Source organism: Nicrophorus vespilloides, unplaced genomic scaffold (assembly GCF_001412225.1).
Source record: "Nicrophorus vespilloides isolate i.1.1-1 unplaced genomic scaffold, Nicve_v1.0, whole genome shotgun sequence".
In the NCBI taxonomy this organism is placed as follows: Eukaryota; Metazoa; Arthropoda; class Insecta; order Coleoptera; family Silphidae; genus Nicrophorus; species Nicrophorus vespilloides.
This window is the reverse complement of record NW_017100096.1, coordinates 310807-333823: the sequence shown is the minus strand read 5'-3', so window position 1 is coordinate 333823 and position 23017 is coordinate 310807. Positions and strand designations below refer to the sequence as shown.

The window sequence follows — 23017 nt, the reverse complement described above, 5'->3', positions numbered from 1 at the left end:
TAACTGCTATGAGCGGTAGAAATTAAAAACAAGAGAAACGACGTTTTTTTCAGTTTTTACAGTTTTTCGTGAATTTCTCAACAACCCCTTAAGATAATTACATAATCCACCACTCATATGAAAGCTGAATGTTTCACCTTTCCAACGAGCCTATTCGCATATTTGTGTTGTTATCGAGTCGCCTGCTATGAGCTGTAGAAATTGAAAAAAAAACACATACTTAACGTGAAATACATAACAGAGAAATGACGGTTTTCTCGTTTTTTTTTCCAGTTTTTTCGTGAATTTCTCGACAACCCCTAAAGGTAATTTCATCATCGACCACTCGTATTAATTCTGAATATCTCACCTTTCTAACAAACCTACTGACATCTTCGTACTGTATTTGTATATAAATGTAGAACATGAAAATATGTAAAAAATAAATATTACATTAATATCTAATGGAAATTACAAAGGGAATACAACATGCTTCAAATGAGAATTAATAATTAACTTATTCGAGATTTCACCTAATCCGCGGTGTGTATATATATATAATGCAATTCACTGATGGAAATATTTATAAGTGGATGAACGTATTTTGTAAACACGGCGATTGTGCATTAATCAAAAATTAATGATTTATACACGTGTTCTGTCCAATTAGTATTACCTTCGTCGTAATTTAAGCTAGCCTTCTATACAATTTAGCACAAATTATATTAGTGTTTTTTGTTTTGTGTGTAGACGAAAATAGTTAGCCAAAAATGTTTTACTTTACTTTCTGTATATTGTTTTCTATTTTTTTTTTCTAGTGCATTTGACGAGTACGAAATAGAATTGCGACATGCTCTAGTACAATAAATGCGGAAAGCAACATTGTTTTCTACTCTATAGTGATGCCCCATCTCGGTGTAACTTTCCCAGAATCGCTTGGCATGGCGTTAGATGAACAACAGAAGTTGCTGAACTCTGCAGGTATGCATCTTTATTTAAATTATAAAAAAGAGAATATAACAGCAACAGCCACTATCGATTTTAATATATTTATATTCCAAGACCATGGTTAATTATTTCACGTTTCTTTTTGTGATACGAATTCAGGTGTAGACGAAAAATGTAAATTTCATGTACGATTCTTATCATCAATCAATCTACATGTCGCTTTGATCCATACATTTGTGATAAAAGTATGTAAATCCGATTTGTGGCTGTGTACGTTTCAAGTCTACATTTATTCCTTGTTTCATATATGAGCTGCAATATTTCCTATTTTTGGTATTATTCTCCGAGATTGATTAATGATTTGATTTTAGGTGGAAGGTCGCAGTTGTCTGTGAGCATTGTTGAAGTGGGTCACACGCCTCAGCCGAGCCCTTTATCAGATAGAAGCACTCAGCAGTTACTGGAAACTCCTCTGGAATCAGGTGCAAAAAAAATATGTATATATGTGTAAGAAATAACGAGTTGCACAGAGAGACACACACACACTCAATGAATCATTTTCGAGCAGGAAATTATTCTTTGTAATGAACGAAGCTTCACAATTGAAATTTGCGTATCGGAAATGATGTAGCTGTTAGACATTATTTAGTGTTAGATATGTAATATTTTATGTTTTTTGTGTATCATTTGCATGTTTACAAAATTGTTGTATAATCATTTATGCGCATTGTAATTCTAGGAATATTTTTATTCATCGATTGCACCCTTTATATACTACCAAGAATTTACATCTATTGTTTCACATTAAATATAAAAATAGTGCAATTACTAACGACAAAAACCTATAAGAAAATGTACATAGAAATAATAAAATAACTTATTATATAATCAATATCAAAGCAATTTAATCATTTTTTTAATCATTTAAACTAAAATTTGATACACATTTTTTGTTAAGAATATAAATTGTTAATAATTAGAATAGTATCAAGAAAAACCTTTCTTAATGTGGCTGTAAAAATAAGTTAACTTGGTTAGAAGAATGCATAAAATTAAAACACTTTATAATTCAAGTATGTTTGTTTAATATCATTAATTATTTTATAATTACTTATTTATTTATAAATTTGCACTGAAGTATTGCTGCGATACGTACGCATATTTACAATGAATTATTTTATATATTATTAATATTACAAATATTAAACATAATAATGAATAAATTATTATACAAAAACAACCAACGAGAAGAGTTAATAAACAATATTTTAGCTAATTTCGATATATTATTAATGTAATGTTTAACATTTAATTAATTTATTTATAATTAGAATAAACTTTAAACTACAAAGTAATGTAGAATATATACGCATTTACAGAAATATTTCGCATAGTCCGGATGATAGAGGAATTAAATAAAATAGAAATAAAACGAGACTTTAGTGTATAAAGGATAAACACGATCGAATCAATTTATATTGCTCAATTAAAAATTTGGTTGGTTTTTAAATTTTCAATCTGGACTAAAGTGAATACGGACTGATCGAAGCCGCACTATGCGAGGTATTGATGTACATCATTTTTTTAGTAAGTTATCATCATAATAGATAAAATTATCAAACGTTGTTGTAAAAAAACGTATGTAGGTTAATTTATAAATATCAAAGACAAAAATAGAAAATTTGCTTAATGAACTTGCTAATGCCAGTGTGTAAGCATTGAAAATAACAAAAAAAAGTTTATATTTCAATAATTTTATCAATATTATATATTGCTACATTTTAGATTGTAAATCAAATCAATTTGTAATAAAACTTTATATTCATAAATTCATATTTTTAACGTGGAAACTGTACAATACTTGTTTAATACCATAATGTACTTAAAATAATGTTACCCTAATTTTAATCCGACTGTGGTTTAGCCTCAGTATAATAGAAATGTAAGACTCGGTTGAAAGTTTTCAAGATTTTCTTATAATAATAAATTGTATTTTGTGGAACTTTATTACTATTTTATATTATGTTTTATTGTTGTATATTACGTTGAAATTAATCATTATTTATAAGATAAAGCAACGCTATGATAAATGATTTCATTGTAATGAAAAATGAAATATTGTATGTTTATTTATTTGTCTATTATTTATATATAAAAGTATTTCCATTATTAATTGAATTCTATATAAAATAACATTTATAATTGTATTAGATTGTTCTATAAGACAATCAAAATATAAATTTATGATTTAGTTGAATGTACGCCATTATTTCCCATTTCATTTTGTTTTGAACTCAAATAAATAATTAAATAAATAAATACCATTTCGCACTAGAAATATATTATAATTACAGAGTTTGATATTAAAACACATTTAGTGATACTGCGAATTGTTATCCCATATAATGTTCAATTAAAGTATCGATTTTTGTAATTATAAATTTACAGAGCGATGAAGATATATCTGTGCCAAACGTTTACATTTATATTGTATGTTACCTGTTAATTTTATAAAGCTTCAACGTATATATAACATGAGATGAGTGAGTGAGTGAAAGGATTATGTACTAAGACTAATCTCATCGGGATCAAATGGAATACAAGAGAATACCAAAATCGGATCTAATTCCAATACTAATAAAACGGGCAGCGATTACTGATGGCATTAGACCAATCTTGTTCGATCTGTGAGAAAGGGAGCGGAGAATGTTGACGGAGAGGATGGGGGCTGATGCCAAGCAATTTATCATCCCCAAGACTTGACTTCGATACCAACAACAATGAATTTTCCAAACTAGCCAAAACTTTCCATCAAAATAATCGTATATATGCATTGTACATTCTGCGCCCTAAAACTTAGTAAATCAATTCTCTTAAACTTAGACTTTGCGCACCAATAACTTTATTCTTGTATTAATTATTATTTTAATCAAATTGTATAATTAAATGTGTGTGTGTTCTCTTTTATCTAAATAACATTTCTTTATGGATAATTCATTATTTTTTTAATGATTTTTCATTTAGTTCCAGAAACGACACTCTGTCAGAGCCTTAACGCCGCCAACCTGTTGCTAGAAAGTCCTCCAAAATGGGGAGAAGCTGCCAGGTACGCATCTCGTCAACACCGGAAGATCGCTGGAAGAGCGACGTTCCAGGGTCAAGTATACAACTTCCTCGAAAGACCTGACAACTGGAAGTGTTTCGTCTATCATTTCGTAGTGTGAGTATCGAAACAAACGCATTTATTATCTATCTATAGAATGTCGTCAAAGGTTGCTTGGGTCGTTGTAAATTGCCGAAGATATATTGCTGTGTAAACAACAACAATCGTGGTTCGCCTGTGGGGTGGATTATTTAAATATGCATAAGATGGTAATTTGGTACCCTAGTCTTCTTGTACGGTTTCATCTCTATTTACAGCCAAAGCTGATAACAAGATCGCAACACATTTTCAACTTGTTGCACTCTTTGTCGAATTTTATTCACAAACAAATATATGAAACTTATACTAAATATATTCATTAGTAAATACAAACGATATGTGCAAGCCATAGAAACACAAAATTATAATTATACATAAATCAATAACATATTTAGATTCTCGAAATCAATGATCTAACATAGATAAATTTTGTGTTTTTTAAAATTGTTTATGATGTAATAGGTATCTTCATAAGGTAAGTTCACTATAAAATATATAGAATTTAAATGTATAAAGTTAAAAAAAAATTAACAGATAGAAACATATAAATTTGATAAAATAGAATATATAAGTTTTTAAAAAGTTTTAAAAAATAAATTACAATTTTTTGTTATTCTTCTGGAAACAGACACATTTTGAAGATATTGAATTAAAAATAATGTAAATTTATTATGCAATACACTAAAAACTAATTGTTTTTAATAACTATTTGTTTTTAACAAAATAATACGATTGTTTGGAATATTGGAATTTTATAAATTTTTTTTCATTATCCTAGTCCAGTGTTTTCAATTTTGTTTTGTATCACGGCTAACTTGAGAAAGTTTTTTAAACTCTAACCGAATGAGTATTAGCTTCGAATGCTTTCAAACAAAAGTTAATTAATATCGAGGACCGTTTGTTGTGTTTCTGTTACACCATTAAAATCTGCACGGGAAAATTTTAATAAGCAATACACTTGTACGTGTATAGATCGTATACACAAATGCACACACGATTCCAGCGGCGTACATTTCAAGAGGCTTTGTAACAGTCAGAATAGAACGAGAACGAGAGAGAGAGAAGGACCGACAAACTCAACCCACCCTCGAATCACCTTCTTATTAATTAATTAAATCATTATTATGAAAATTACATAATACAAAGTTTGACGGAGTCCCGAAAATTAAACTTAATATTATTAATGCCATCTATGTATTAACAAACGCGTATACACGAGCCTCTAGATATTGGGCCTTAAACCTTTTTGATTAATATGTATACGGAATTCGTGCGTCACCGTAAATTTCCTGATGAGGATTATCTGGAAGGAACTTAAACTACGTTTGGTAATCCACGTAAACCCAGAGACATGACTTAATGTGGAGCGCGTGTCCATAGATGTTATATATATATATACGTTTGTCCTAATGCATTCCTTTGTAGTGGCCCCGGCTGCCGTTGGTGGCGCCATCTTCCTCTTTACCGCTGCCACCAGATCAATACAAATATTATTTATTATTCATTCTTGCATTTATCGGAGTCGCCACTTGGGGATTGTTTATAGGAATACGCCAGGTAGAATTGCACGCAAATGCATTCCTTACTGCACGTGCAAATACTTTAAATTCACCTATCGTTGTTACATATTTAAAAGTCTGCGTGTCGCCAAATGGATAAACACATACTATTAATGTAGATAAGAACTCTAAATAAAACATTATTAAATTCTGATATTATATATAATTAATGTCCTATTTCTAACACCTTTTTCCGTGTTTATCGATGCAACATTTCTTTTATTTAAATATAATTAAAAAATTGTACTTTCATCGACGTGATTACATTCAATGTGAGTCTAACACTCGTCAAGGTATGAGTACAAATGTTAGTTATTTGTATCCATGACAACAGCTTAATGAATCTATAACTGAAGCACAAAATATAACCAAATATAATAATTATTATATTGTATCAATTGGAATCAAATTCTCATTAACATACAGATTTAATTATGCGATTGTAAAATTGAATACAAACAATATTTTAATTAGAGAACAACATATTAATTAACAAAATCGACAATATTTGAACAATTTTCGCTATATCAACATTTTAATTTGTTTATTTTAAATATGCATTTCCGCTATCAACATTTTTGCAAAAAAAAAATTAGTAATTGTTTGATATTAAATTGAATTGATTGATTATAAATTGAAATTTTGTAAAACAATACCACAAATGTAGACAATTGTACATATTGACAGTTCAAGAGCAACTTCGAACTTCTCAAAACTCTCGAACTACTTAAAAGTTTCTCGTGAATTCCGCAGAAGTAACTTAGATTTAAAAGAATTCCGTTTAACGTGCATTTGAATATTTTGCACGCTAAAGTAAAACGATTTATTCAGTCGCTAAACAAACACTGAATGCAGTAGACTCTCGCTTTGAATTTATAATTTTCTGCGGCTGCAATAATTATGTTTTCGACTTCTTTGAAAAATAATATGTAGTTATCAAATAAGTTTGTACATTTAATTTCATATATAATTAGCGTTTTTCTTTTTATTGTTTTAATGAAGTTGTTTCTGAAGACTTGTGAAGACTTGACAGTCAGTCATCTAATTACGAAACTGTTGTTGTGTGCCGACTATAGATTGCAAAATTACAATATTTAAAATGGAATCTAGCATATGATTGATCGTCGAAAGTAGAATATACGTGCATGTACAAAGATTTCCATTATATGTAATTCAATAAAGTAGCTTAGTCACTTCGCATTAATAATGGTAAAAGCTGTACGATTAAATGAACTATTGATTGCACTAAAGTACGCTTTATGAAAGTATGAAACGTATTTCAATTTCGAAGTAACAATACGCCGAAAGGCAAAACAAAAAACAGCCATTTCAATGAATTGCCGTATTTTGTTGTGTCTGGACGATGGATCTGGATACGTGGAATATATAAGTGTCCGTCAGCAAAACGCTGAATCGATTCTTCCTTTTATTTTTTTTGCAGTCAACCCCCTCTGGCTTCATATAAAACACGGTTACTTGAATATGTCCTTGGAGGTAATTAAAAGACGAAACCATCAATAAGGACAACCCGTTCCTTAGTTCGCTTTTTGTTTATCGCTTGCAGTGTTTTCGTTATACTTCACTTCGAAAACCAGTTCTTTATTGCTCGGCAAATAATTACCAGAGCGCTCAAGTATAAATATACAAATAAAAAAAAGGGGAGAAAATATGTCGAAAAGAAGAATTGCCGCTTTTGTCGCATACCCAAAACGAATCCGTTGAGAACGTACGGACAACGTTTCATCTCGCAAATGGACGAGTTACATTAATTATACAAAACCCTTTCAAGATTCACCTGCTGGATATAACGTTCCTCGAGGCGATCTATCTCTGCTTAATATCAATGGTGGCATGGTGGATGCAACCAACATAAACTCAAAGGTCAAGGTGACCCGGTGATAAGAGGCATTAATTTATTGTCGGAGATAACATTTCTCGTCCTCCTTCTTTCTTTTCCATTATTTTCGCCACCCACCGCGCCCTTATTTATTTCGCTGAAAACCGGAGCGAGACTGTATCGTGATTTCAACTTGATGGATAATTTCCACTTGCCCAAGTTTAGGTAATTGGGGTAGTCAATAGTATATCCTGTGTCATAACTTTTCGGGGTCCCCCGAAATCGAAATCAAGCGCCGGAAACTTCTGTATCTGATGCCCTCACTCGCATGACAAACTTACATAATTAAGAAACTCCATTATTCGCAATTTTTTCGATTACAAATATTTCTGGTGCATGCGATCATCGCATTCGATACATACATGAGCGCTTTCATCTCTAATCTAATCAAATTTTATCATGCATTCGGATTTATTTCTATTATTATAGGCATAAGTAATTGAAACGGAAATGTAGGTGCATACTTTATTGTTGAGGTGAATTTCGACTGGATGGAAGTATAATAGATTGGCGATAAAGAATGTTGTTCCTTGAGAAAAATCAATTTTCTCCACCTAAAAGTAATTTAAAACGTGAGGTTGCTTAATAGCAAAATGCACAAGATTACACACACTGTCACCTGGATGCAAACAATAAAAAAGTGTTTTACATTGTGTCTTATAATATACATTGTTGGCTTAGCAAAATCAATCTGCAAAAGGCATTTTTTTTCCAGAAATGTATAGAAATATTCACCTTTATTAAGTATTGATTAAGCATTACGAAAATTTCTTAACCACAGATCCGTAAATTGCGATGCATCGACTATATAATCTATATAATGGTAATCTTGTTAGTAATAGACCGCGACAACAATACGCGAATCAAAATACCGCAGCGTCCGCAGGATTTGGATTCCACAATCGCGAGTGCATTTGAATAGGGCCTGGTTTCGCTTTTATTATATACCATGGACTATTATTATCTGTCTGTTAATGCGTAAATCGCACTCGGTATAAGTGGTCACCAATTATTTGCGTGGCAGTTTCAGATTGTAAGGGACAATTTGCTTTGCGCACCAGATCCGCAGTAGTAGTAGTAGTCGTAGTCCTCCTGACAATGGTGCAATTTAAATAAGCCCATTGTGGATATGTGTGTGCGCGTATATGCAGAATGGCAATTATTCATGTTTATGCATGTACACTTCCATAAGCCTGAGGACTTTCTGTGCGACCCGCATTAATATGTTCGCGAAACAACTTGTCAAACTACCAAAACTTGACCGGTTTAATAATTACACAGAATTCTATCGACCTTTGCCCTTCTAAATACAATTACTACTTTTTTCTGTTGCTCTGCTCCGCCATTCTCTGTTTTAATATTGAACTGCGGAGAAATGAACGCAAGCACACAATGATGTTTGAAATTATATTGCGATAGACACAGATGTGCCTTTTTTTATTTGTTTTCTTTGGAATCAATACTTTTTTCTGCATAATATTTATATTAAAATTAACGTCTTTTTTTATCTACAAAAATATATTATTTCTTCATCAGCAATAAAAAGCTATTACTCGCATAGTGCGGCTTTGAATAGCGCGGATTCATTGCAGTACGTTCAGAAAACTAAATTATCGATATTCTTTAAGTAACTTTTATGTAATAGATTTATTAATAATTATAATTTAATAATTTAAATTTTATTAATAATTAATTTATAATTTATTTTAATAGATATTCTATTTATTATACCTTTTTTTCTCAATGAATCGTAGATATTCATCGATTATCTTTAATGCTGTTGCTCAGAAAATAACTTTTTCAATTATTCACACTGCTTCATAACATTGTTTAGAAATTTATATTTATTTATTATTATTCGTCACATAAGATGTCACATTAATAATTGTCTATCAGCTTTAGCAGTTGTTATCTTAAATTGTCAACACAGTCTGCAATTACATCATTTGATAACGAATAGTAATTGTTAAGTTTAACAAATATTTATATCTCATGTTACCAATATCGTGCATGCAACATGATACATAAACCTACTTCCAAGAACAACATAAAACAGTGCTTGGATACAAAATTTCTTGAAAACAAATCATGAAAATGCGTGCATGTCTATAAAAATAAGCGTTAGTTGCGTTTGCAAATAAAATCGTTAACAATTCAAATGAATTAAATGATGCCAATTTCAATTGTGACAAAATATAAGTTGTCGATGGAGAGGAACTAATTAGTCCTGCAAAATGGACTTTCGTTTAGTCAAAAATGTCCAATTGTTTGCTTAAGTATGGTTTAATTGGTATATAAGCAATAGATGTTAATAATATTGATTTAGGTCAAGGACAAATATGGATGAAGAGTAAATCCAATCGAAGTGTAAATTGTAATTATATACAATTAAAAACAATGAAAAAATCTGATGTAAATTACGAAATATTAGATTTGTGTATACTTTCTTTTATTATAAATAATAATAAAAATAATTTATTGTAAAAATATATAAAAATGGTCTATTAACTCAATTTATAATTGATATTATAAAATAAATTTAGTAAAAACTGAAAAAAATTGAAATGTTAAATATTCTCATTTGAAATATGGTAGAATTTTTATCTTAATTAAAATTTTTACGCAAACAGTACATTTTTTTTTCTCTAAAATGATTAAGTTAAATAATTTCAAATAGAATTTAACAATATATTTTTTTTAGTTCCAATTGAAATTGTAAATAAATAAAATTACTGCTACTTGTTTTAAATGTGGTCGGTAGACTAACAATACCTTTTGTTATATTAATAAAAAAAAAGTATATGAAGGCGGTCATAATGATAATTTTATTATTATATTTATACTGTATTTGGGTTAGTCAATGTCAATAATAAAAATAATCATGAAAGTTATTAATATTAAAGGAATATATTTATTTTGCTGATCGATACTACGCACTGTATTTACGATGACTGTTTATGTACGTTATTGAATGTTTACAATTGGTTTGCGGCAAGGAAAAATATTGTTCTTCGTCTGCACGGTTACGTTTCTCCCACGACGCGTGAGAAATCTTTACTTTTACCGAATTGGTGCAATAACAGCGTACGAAAAGTGTTTATCTTTAAGCATCAGCAAAATAGAAGTTAAAGAGTGTTTCTAAGCTGCGATATGTAAAGTCACTTGTAACAAAACATACTCACAGACACAATATATTTCTATATGTTAAAGAAAATGGAGATATTACATGTCTGAATAATCTAGCAGGTTGTGGGTTTGGGGTAAAGGAGGGTAGACTAAAAACTGTGTTTTGGGGGGAGACTCCGTCGACGTCGACGTCGAATCGATGGCGTCTGTAGATCCCCGATCCCCCCACGACCCTCCTGCGGCGCACAGCACACTTGCGCGCGTCATTTACAACAACAGTTGGTTCCCAGTCTGCGGCCCGTTTGCCACGCGAATCACCTCGGTAAATCGGACAGAAACCACTCAGAAACAGAAATTTTATGCAATTCGGATTTCGCGCCCGCGAATCTAGTGACTAACAGGACAAAGTTCGAGAGTTTCCATCGCGTATTAAAGAGGCAAACAACTTAAAAAAAAAAGCACAGCGCGAACGACTTGATTTTGATATTCTGAAATCAAATTGGAGGATCTTTGGCGGGTTCGTTGAAAAAAAAAAAAATTGTCGACGTGTGATAACCAATCGATTACCCAATTTTCCAACTAATTGAAACACTTTCACGAGAAATTGTAAATTTCCTAATTTTTTTTTAACATCACAAAATATACACTAAACTTCAGTAATAATTTGTGCTCAATTTTAATAATTAATTAATTTATATTTTGGGACATTGAGTGCATTCAATTAGTGGGAAATGGTAATCCATTAACATTGTCCACCGCAAACGAGCTTCTAAAGTGTTTGCTTTCGCTACAATCTCATCATTGCAGTTTAAATAGTTTGTTCAAAGTGTGGTGACGATGACGTGATTTTCGGGGATGATGGTGCGCGGAAATAAATCTGGGCAACGGCGGCGGCGGCTCGGGTGACATGGGGATGGGATCGGTGAATGTTGTCCCATGCATGGGACTTCAATGTCGATGCTTTCACTAGTTATGTTTCGCGATATGAACAGGTCGGAGCAAGAGAATCTTTATAGGACATCCAGGAAACTTAGTCTGGTGCCCATCACGAACCCCGGAGGTAGCGAACGCAGGCACTCATCTGGTAAGAGATGGATCTCTGAGCAACGAACCGGAAACACCACCAAAGCTCGACCTAATATGCCACAAGTGGATCGAAACTTTACTAAAAGCACACGAAAATTCTTTTTTACTTACGTTCATAATTTATGATCTACAAGATACAAGATAATTATTTCATATTTTCCAAAATAAAACTGAAAATTAATTGATTCAGCCTAAAAACAAACATTCACACTTTACTGCTAATCTACATATATAAACTTATATGTATACATAAGGCTAGTTTACATATGGATACTGTAAGTCAATAACATTCATAAAATACTGAAGTCAATTACTTTGTGATAAGTTGATCATAGATTGTGAATTTTTTTCTTCTTATGGCATATTAAGTTTGTGCATTGCGTCTTCGAAATATCGATGGGTTAAGGGAATGTTGGTGTTTGTTAGTTCAGTATCCGGAGAAGGGTTGCTGCCCAGCCGAGGACTTAGTCCTCAGTGTCCTGAAGAGTCCCATAAACCATGTTGAACAGAGGGATCCCTACATGGAGGAAGTTTGTATCGGTGGTACCGGCGACTCGGACGGAAGGTAATTGATGCCTGGAAGCAATCTAAAACCGCAGAAGCTTTTTAGAAGTTTCCTCTTATACATTTCATTTGCACGGAATTTGAAATATATTTCTCATCTATTTTAACAATGGGAAAATCACGTGTTTTGTAAATTAAATCTAAATTCACATTTTAATTAGTAATCTAATATGAATCGAAGTTTTAGTATAAACAGATTTTATCATTTTTAAAATGAAAACTTTGGTGGTGGAAATAAAAAAACGTACAACGTATATGTTTCATATAAAGATTTAATGTTAAGTCAATAGTATTTATTCATAAGTAGAAGTCAATTAAATTCAATTAGATTGGAAATCGATAGATTGTATTTGCATCTTGCTGCAGGAAAATGTATAAAATTGTAATTGATCTTGAAATCCTGTACATAATGATCTCATATTTAATGAAAAATATTTTAAATATTAATATTTATATTAATAAAGAAAATAAACTTTTTTTTAATAATACATTAATTTATAAAATAGTAGATTTCATGCAAACGACGATAAGAAACAAATTGTGAACTTATGAAGAACGTATTAACATATTTGATTGCATTTGATAACAGTTTCGATTATATGTGCTAAATATAGAAAGCCAAATAAAAAATGGAAAAGCTTATTATTTATAATCCTTAAACATGCAATTACTTTCAATATTTGTATATTTGTTTTTTTTGTATATTCATATATTATTGTAATAGTTTTCACGAAAGGTTTTTTTATTTTCATTACCATAATGGATAACATTCCTGGTAGAATAACATTGAAATGAATTCACGATTTAAGCAAATGCTGTTTTTTGTTTGATTCTTTATATATTTATATGAAAGTTTTATATAGATTAACTTAACTAATTTGTTACAAAAATATTTATTAGACTGAGTTAATGTAAATGTCAAAACAATTGTCATAAGATGACAGAATTACTCAGTTTCAAGTTCCGTGCTTATGAATTTAACGATGGTCGTTAAAATGATAACGTCTTTCGGTTAAGTAATATTGCTTCCATCCATCAATTACTCGTGTGTAAGGTACAAGGGCAGCGAAGATGAATTAACGGACTGCGAACCGACGGAGAAGCTACCCTTCTTGGCGCGTCTACGAGGTCACAGGTCGCCCAGGGTATTCGAGGCTCACCACAAAAGGGTCCCAACTCCCTTAAAGCGGAAGCAACGATTCGGTCGAAACCACAAGAACCAGGATGTTATCGCGGCGGAGGATGTCGTCGACGAGGAGGACCCAGAGGACGTTGTCCCGGACACCCCTCGCGGCGTCCCCGATCCGTACTACCCCATTTACTTACCTATCGATCAAGCGTTCAAAGCGAAATATGTGTTCCACCACAAGAAAGGTAAAACGGTTCAAGAAAGGACTTACGTGTTCCTCGAGCATCCCGGAGGTTGGATCTGCTTCGTCTACCATTTCACCGTGTAAGTTATTTGTTTGCAATTACTGTCCAGTTAAATCGATAGATACTAATTAATGTATGAAACACCTGACGTTGTTACGGCATGTATTGTGTTTGTATTAATAGAAGAGATTCGTTCTCAATTGAATGCCACTAGAATTCCATTAACAAGCGTATCGCAACGTTGTTACTAATATTGGACCAAAATAAAATGAAATCTACCCACTTCTTAGTATCGTGTGTTATTTTTTTGGGAATATATACAAATTGAATCATGATTATTTAGTTGCATATTTAATTCAGCTTCCAACAGAACATCCTGTAGTATAGTGGAGTAAAATTGGGTCGCGTTACATTTTTAATGGGTCACGAAATGACAGCGTCCCAAAACGTTTGGGAAACACTGGTATAGTGAACTAATCATATGATTCAAATTTGGTAATCTTATTCTAAGAATAATTTATGTTGTATGTCCAAAAAAAAAAGTTTTAAGTTGACTATTGAAATATGTAAATTTATACATAAAATGACTTCAGAATTGCCTGCTTTTCAGGTGCAAAATAGAATGAACGTAAAAGAAAGAAAGCAGATGGTTCGCTTTCTCGTCTGTCGTTTTCCCGCATCGTCAAATACCAAAGGGATGCATAAAATAGCATGCGTTATTTATACAATGTCTTTTGTATCCGTTCGCTTGTCACTTTTTAAATAATTGCTCCGGGGAGAATAGGAAATAGAAGAAAAGCAGAATCTTCAAAGTGCTACACCGTCACTCAAACGAATTTGCAATGCGATCACGTGAAATAAATAAAACCGCGTTATAGTTCAAATTGCAATTTCTATTAAGTTGCTTTAAAATTTTGAAGTTATAAGCGAAAGTTTCTAGTTGGGCGATTCAGCTTGCTGTAGTCTCGTGCTTTCGGTGCTCATCCTACCTATCTTGCCTTCAAAGTCGGTAGCGAATTGATTTTCTGTCGCTTTCAGCTCGTCACGAAGATAATCCTCCACTTCTCGGGGGCCGCAAAACACGCCGATGCATTGCAACATTTTCTTAGACATCGTAAGATTCAAAGCTTAACTTTATTCAATTGAATCTTCAAACAAAGAACACTAATTAGTGCCTTCTTAAACGAAGCCTTCATTCATAATATATTTGATGATTGCAATCATTATACTAATCTGAGTGTATGTACAAAGATAGGACCAATTGAAAAATAAAGGTACATGTTGCATATGTACTTTACTATTTTATTGCTGGAGGGATGTTAAATACTGTATTTGTTTCGCGTAGAAGAATCTCATTCATGAAAAGACAATGGGATGATTGTAACGAGGATTCTTTTATATTATGTGCATATAGTTCAGAACATAAATATTAAAGTATTCACCTTGTTCTATGATGTAAAATAATATAAATATTTAATATTTCGAAAGATAGCAATTTTTGTATTTTTTTTATTAAATTACAATTTGCAACCATTTAAAAACTGTTTGAAAGTGATTGTGCTGATTGCATTGTAGTTACAATATACTAAGCAAGCATTGAATAATTGAGTGCTTTAAGTACGACAGCATTGCGAAACGTGATCCTATTGTACGTATTTAACATCTGGAAATAATGAGGCAAGTTGAATAGGATTCGGCACTATAAAAATATTCTATTTAAAAAAGAAAAACATACATACCAGATGATGTAATTACAAAGATGTTTATGGGTTATCATCATTCATACAATTACATCTAAGTTAAGTTAAGATCGAAATTAGTATAGAACAAGAAAAAGTTTATACCGTAAAAAAATAATTAACATGTTGAGAAGAAAACTGAAATTCTGAAAAAATGATATTTTATAAAGACGTTTATATATAGGTACGTATCTAATGGGAATTGATCTGCGTTCCCCCTTTTTTCGCGTTTCTTTTTGAACTTTTACTAAATCTGAAGAAATCGATGGCTTATCCATTGACACCGTTAATATATTGGGGGGGGCGCACCCGGCGGATGGAAAAAATGTATTTATAGTCGTGTACATTATCCCAACACAAAACACACATTTATTATAACGAATCGGGAAGAATGGGAAGTACCGAACATTGGAGCTCACTGTGCGGCGGTGTCATTAATGGCACGCCGAGATTTCCGACTCCCAGAAGAAGAATGAAAGAAAAAAAACGCTATTTACATTGAATGCAGAGGCCATTAGCAGCGACACACGAGTGCCTTATACGTGTCTAACCATCAACAATTAAAAAATAAAAAATAAAACGACAGTCCGGATCTGTTGACGCTTGTTAACACATCCTCCCTTTCATACCCATAATCAGAGTTGTCAGACGAACAAATATTGGAAATATCCGGTAACATTTTATTTTACATTTTTTTTTTGATTATTGTAATTTGAAACAAATATATTCACATCAAATGAATGTTTCAACAACAATGTTAATAATAATAGAATTTACGTTGGATGAAATGATAAAGATATAAAGTTACTAAAAAACTATACACATTAAATATATAATAATAAACGTTTCATTATACGTTTCAAAATAGTATTGTTTTATTATTCATTAAATATTATTTTTTGTTGATATCCACTCAAATTCTTTTCCAGTACTTCTTATACTTTTTATTGGACAAAGTATATAAACTATCAAAAACCTATAACTATTTACGTGCAGTTAGTCTATTTTGCTGCCCGCACATTAACAGTATAGCAAAACCAGCAACTACGTTCCACATTCATCGTATTTAATCAATATAGGAGTAATGCGAAAACCTTCGCAAAGTACTGATTAAATTGTAATTATATAAGTAACGAATAATGTGGATGGGATTACGTTGCCTTGATCATAAGACTGTATAAATTAAACAGGTTTAACATATGCAATTATATTCATTTAAAAATGCAGTAACTCTTGCATTTAAAGCAGAATATTTGACATTCAATTTAATTTCACATGCTTCTATGCGGTAACAATTATCGATAATTAATGCTGTAGGTTTACGGTTTAGTAACTCCAAAGTTTCATATTAATCGGATTCTAAAGAGTTAAACCTCTTATAACTATTAAAGATTACACCTTGTAAGCTTTCCATGATCTCCTTCTATGTACGTTTCTTTATTATGTACTTTAGAATAGAATATTTAGAGATCTAGAATGTTTATAAATAATAATTATAAAATATCTGTTGTGAGTTATGTAATATATAATAAAATTATAATAACTCACTCTTTATTTACTGCATTTAAACATATGCTCAAATGAATTTAAACAAACTACTTGGAATTGTTGTAATATGTGGAATACTTCTTAGAAAATTAGACATTCCTTGTAGTTGCGTGATATAACTTGTTTTTACTTAGAAAGATATCTCAAGGTTAGTTTTATGGAAATATAGAATAGATCAATTGTTGATATTACCTTAAATACATTATTTAAACGATTTTCAATAGCAAAATACTAATTTTGATGAGAAATACTAGATTGTAAGTATATTTTTTTAGGTTTCTTCAAATGAATATTCATATCATTTATAATAGAACTATACCGTTTCCACATTTCGGCTTTCAATATAATAACAACGTGAATTTAAACTGAAATATATATTGATTTGTTCTTTACAATTGTATACGAAACGTTTTATATAACTGCAACAGCAAAACAATGTTCTTTGTTCGATTTAATTAAAAGCGATAACTTGGGGAAACTTCGGGCGAAATCCTTTTAAAACGGAAGTAATTGTATGGCTTACCTTAATTAGGACTATCTCTTAATCATTTTTCACGGGAACATTTCGTTTTAATTGGCATCGTTAGCATTGATCAGATGCGAGCAGCGGTAAAATATTATTAGCGTGCCTTTCGACATTACATGCTGCAGGAACAAAGGGAGGGTTTTTGTTTTTTGGGCTATTGGAACACGACACCGCAATTACTCATGCTTTATCGGAATCTAACTCACGCGTGTGTATGTAGGCAGCAGAGAGAAACAGTGAAACGCAAATGGCAAACTTTTCGGGATCAACAGGATAATAACCTCTTTATCGCGAGGCGCCGTTTCGTTTTTCATCGACCTAATAAAGAAATAATGGAACGCAGAGTTTATGTGGGATAAATGAAAAGAGTGTAATCAAGAATGTCATTATGTGGTTATCTTGTTTCGCAATTTGAAGGATTTGTTTTTCTGTATTATTTATTAATATTTTTATCAAATGCATTAATATTTGTGGAAATTCACATAAAAATTACAGCAATAAGTATATTTTACATATTGCAACAAGTACTTGAATGTTATTAAGAGATGTATCAATATAAATTCATGTTGAATGCAATTATTCAATTCCTTAAAATTGTTTGGCAATTAATCTGAAATGAATGGTTGTCGTGCAAGTTTCGAACGATTAATTACCGTTAATATTTGTATTCTAATATTTTTGTACAATTTCTTTCTGTTCAATTTGAATAGCATTTAAACGCTGTATCGCATGCTTGCCACGAATCGTTAGAAGCATAAGCGTTTGTTTGATAACAGTTTGAGGAAGTTGTGAGCTCTAAAAATAACAAAGTAAATGCAGAAACTAATTATTTTTTTAATGTTTTGTTTTTATTATTATTAATTAGTCAAGATATATATGAAGCAAGATAATTGTATGCAAATATCAACTCAATAGTTTACAACATTTCGTAATGGAATTGTATGAATGAACTAATTGAATCCTGAAGAAATTTGAATTCTTGAAAGAAGTCGTACGCCGACCACTTTGAAATCTTGTAGATAAATGAGAAGTATGGGGTTTGTTAATTTCAGTCTTAATTAAATTCCGGCTTATCCGATGAAACGCTATTATTGTCTTGCAATGGCTTTCGTTAATGCCATTAATATCATGCTGCGGTGTATCGTACAATTAGCTTTTCCAAAGCTTTCTTCCTTAGCTAATTCCAATTCAATTACAAATCCATTATTGTCGGCCATCATTTAATAATTAAGAGGGTTTTATACGGGATGAAAATCGTAAAGGAATGCTCTCACGTTTACGACGAGTAATATAAAAATAATATTCGTTTTTATGTTTGTCCATATATATATACACAACATGCATGGAAGTTAATAATAAAACGGAAGAGGGATGTAAAAAGGGTAGAGCCACTCAACGAGCTTTAACCCTCGATCCTGTACATTTTTCCGACGGGAACTTACGGTGATGATGGATGGATGGATTTCAACTTCTACTGAAATAAACGTCAAGTTCGAATGCTTATCGGATAAAATTTTATTTATCCAGATTTACAGTGCGCACTGTCTTACTCCGAGCTCTTTCAAAACATGTCTTATTAATATAATTTCTTTACCAAGCGGTATTGATTTCAGGTAATAACTGGAAGTACAGAGACATAAACTTATATTTTTATAGCTCATAACAAGCGCAATATTTTTCAGCGATTAGTCTGGCAGCATCATGTAAGAAATATTATGAAAGATACTTTGTTACAACTTTTATATTTTCCGAAACGTTTGTCTTCCTTGTCTCGTCTTTTAGAAACACCATAATCAAATATCATCAATTTTACGAGGTTTGTCGATAAAGTTTAACAATGTTGCGCGAGATATGAACTACGCCGTGTCGTTTTATGGCATGGCAAACATAGATATTAATCGAGTAATTATTTTTATTTCTTCATTTCGAAAATCCTAGCTGGCGTAGTCAGCTTATAGATAGACCCTCGATCGATACGAATGTTTTGGATCATTGCATATATTAAGCGTAGAAAAACATAACGTAATTCACATGTACGTGTGTTTGTCATTCCACGTCGAAATGTTAGTTTTACTTACAAATCAGTTTTACTTATTGTAAATTGATTGTGCATTTGTAAATTTCCTGGAAATAGATGTCAGTTTTATAATTATGAAATTGCTGTCAATAAATTCAAGACAATATTTGATTTCCAACGTGTATCACTCTCATACTGCTTGATAATCAATAACTACTATTGCATTTAGCACTTGATACGCCTGACAAACATTTATGTCTCATGTACGGTGTAATGTGGATGCATAATATCGATTACGCAATTACTAGTAGCATAAGATACGTAAACTCTAAAATCGTGAATCAATTTCAGAAAATCTCTAAAGAATTTGCTGGTTTCGTTGAAAAGATTGAAAAACGAATGCACGTATATATTACAGAGCAATCGATAAAAGTCAGAAACAAACACTTTCCGAAGGAAATTGCATTTTCTCTCTAAACACATTTGGATGCATATATTCCCCGTCGCAAAAACAAATATACAAACAAAACCAATTCAAAATGAAAAATGGTATCTTTCTCGGAAGAAAGCTACGAAGTAAGTAAGCGGATAAACAGTACCATCAAACGAAGGAAAAATTACGAAACACGTTTCGCGTGTCTTCATATTTATTATCCAGTGAAACCATCCGTCTTGGAATCGCATTTAAACTGTCCGCTTACTTATCGTTACGTCCAGCAGAGGAAAAACGTAACAACAAAAAAAGTAAGGAGTGTTTCTTCTGCTCGTGCACCAAAAACCAAGAAGAGAGAACATTATTTCTGAAATTTTCGCCTACTTCTTATCGAATGAATTATTCGCACGCGATTATAAAGCTTCAAAGTGATTATTCAAGAGCGTTTTCCGTGTTCCCAATCTCCGCTTTTCCCCAGTTACTATATATTTTTTTACTTCATTTTTGTGTGTGTGTGTGTGTTACTTCTGTTGTTATTGTCGGTTGCTTTGCTTTTGTTTTATCTAACCGAACGGAAAAACGAACTTCCTATCGTGGCTATCTAGATTTTTCGACCAGGCAGTTTCCAATAATAACTACGCCGCCGGCCCTTCGGTGTCGTGTCTGCCTGCAATTTATGCAAAAATTATACATTCAAATTTTTAGCAAACTCTGTTCTACTTCGAACTCAAATCAATATATATATATACCATTTTGCTTAAATTCTGGTTTTAAAATCTTACACATCACTTAATGTTGTGATTTTTTGTACTATAAAATATCTGTTTCAATAAGTACGGATGCTTAAATAATAAGAAAAAAAAAACACCAGAATTTGTTAGCGGAATAGAATTTTATGTATAAGTATAAATATTTCAGTCAAACTCATTACCGTATTATTATTTCTTATAAATATTTAGAAATTAAAGAAAGAAATGTAAACGATTACATTTGCGTTATTGCGGTAAACAAATAGCGCAGAATCTCGGATTCCCAATGACGCAAGTTTAATTAAAATAAACTGCACCCTAAAATAAGTCTGGATACGTAATCATATCCACTTTTCCAACTAGCCTACTGGCATCTTCGTACTGCTGCGGAGTCGCCTGCTATGAGTTGTAGAAATTGGAAAAAAAAAGTGAATTGGATTTACCAAAAAAATGGTTTTTCGTTAATAACTCGAAAAGTAGTAAACTTTTTTTATGATTTTATTGCATAATCAGATGCACGCAAGCGTTGCGCAATTTTTTATGTAACCAAAGTTACGTAATGTTTGTTACGTAATAGAGAAACGACGTTTTTTTCAGTTTTTCGTAAATTTCTCGACAACCCTTTAAGATAATTACATCGTCGACCAGTCGTATGAAAGCTGAATGTCTCACCTTTCCAACAAGTCTACATACATCTTAGTGCTATAATCGAGTCGCCTGCTATGAGTTGTAGAACGTGTTTTTCGTATTTTTTTTCAGTTTTTACAGTTTTTAATGAATTTTTCGACAACCCCTTAAGATAATTACATCATCCACCACTCGTATGAAAGCTGAATATCTCGTCTTTCCAACAAGCCTACTGGCATCTTAGTGCTGTCGTCGAGTCGCCTGCTATGAGTTGTAGAAATTGGAAAAGCATTTTGCTATTGCAATAGAGAAAGGTCCACAAACATGAGGAAAACATATGTAATTTAATAATTATAGTTTAAGACATATAATTTTTACATAATTTTGCAATAATAATTATTCGTTAATATGAAAAGGTACTTTTGTAATGATGTAATTTTAAACTAGATTTTAGTCCTTGTAGTGATGAACGTTTAAGTAGAATAAGCTTTTACTGTAAAGAAGTGTAATTTCGTGTTTAAAGTACGTGCAGAAGTAGGAAAACATGTCGTAAACACGCTTAATTTAGTTTAGGTTACAACTTCTTTTATATGTTGTTCTTCTGAAAATATCTTTTAATCTGTCGTAGGAACTAAAATTACTTTATAATTATTAGATTATCAACATTAAATAAGAATGCGTTCTATGAAATATAAAATCTACATTTATTTTTTACATTTATGTTTTAATGTACTTACATATCTATTTAGAAAAAAAAATATGAATTGTTTCTGCACTTTTAAATATTTTAAACTTAAATTCCAATTAAAGTGAAATTAACATTATAAATCAATTCAAGTAATTTGAAATATATTATTCTGTCAGATGAAGGAAAAATTAAAAAAAAATATATGAATGTATGATATTAAATATCTTATCCCGCATATCTGTGTGTAGTCTATATTTAGACTCAAAACGAGAAAACCTTTTTGCTGTGTGGAAACTCGCATTATCGCGGATGAATGGAGAACAAACATGGGCTATTATTTATGCATAAATTGTTTGAAAACAAACAGGGCGTATATCACGAGAGAAAAATGTGTACAGATATGTGGCATATAATAAACTTAAGTGAGATGCGATGATGCAATTCAGTCCTTTGCATATTGCACGTAATCCATAGCCGCTACTTCTCTACCGGTGCTTTATTTTGCCGCAACAATTTATTTATTTATTTTTGTATGCTTTTTTTTGCACAGGTTGGTTGATACGGGCTTTAATTAAACTTTGCTAACTAAAGGAGAGAGAGAGAGAGTAGCTATGTCTACTAATATTATGTATAAGAGAGAATTCGCTCGTTTGCAAGGCAGTAGCAGTTATAATTGAAACGCAGTACAAATACGGCAAGGTTCAAAGTTTAAAATAAATGTAATGAAATGCAGCGGAACTGAAACAAGATCGTTCTACTAATTACTTTTATACACCAGCATGTGTGTGCAATGAATTTCGCAGTTTTAATGAACGCACATATGCCTCGTTAGTATTTATAAACTACAAAGGATTTGTTTCGGTTTTTAAGTATGTTTTTTTTTCTGGTTTTGTTTTTGTTAAATTAATTAAAGTTTCGGAGGATATCGAAACGAAGCCGTTTGATTTTATAAACA

The 23017-nt window shown here is 31.5% G+C and overlaps 1 protein-coding gene across 3 annotated transcripts in view; it reads left to right on the top strand.

The window, feature by feature from the left end:
- Positions 1 to 23017, top strand: part of LOC108567776 (potassium voltage-gated channel subfamily KQT member 1) — a 52122-nt gene that overhangs the window by 10256 nt on the left and 18849 nt on the right. For 2 of the 3 annotated variants that reach the window (XM_017928436.1, XM_017928435.1), the window contains exons 1-3: positions 10996 to 11795; positions 12224 to 12362; positions 13416 to 13814. In XM_017928436.1, coding sequence (XP_017783925.1) covers positions 11648 to 11795; positions 12224 to 12362; positions 13416 to 13814 — 686 coding nt within the window. In that variant the 5' untranslated portion in view covers positions 10996 to 11647. Of the gene's footprint in view, positions 1 to 797; positions 961 to 1298; positions 1410 to 3951; positions 4148 to 10995; positions 11796 to 12223; positions 12363 to 13415; positions 13815 to 23017 lie in introns of those variants that run through there. The other variant, XM_017928437.1, reaches the window with a different exon arrangement.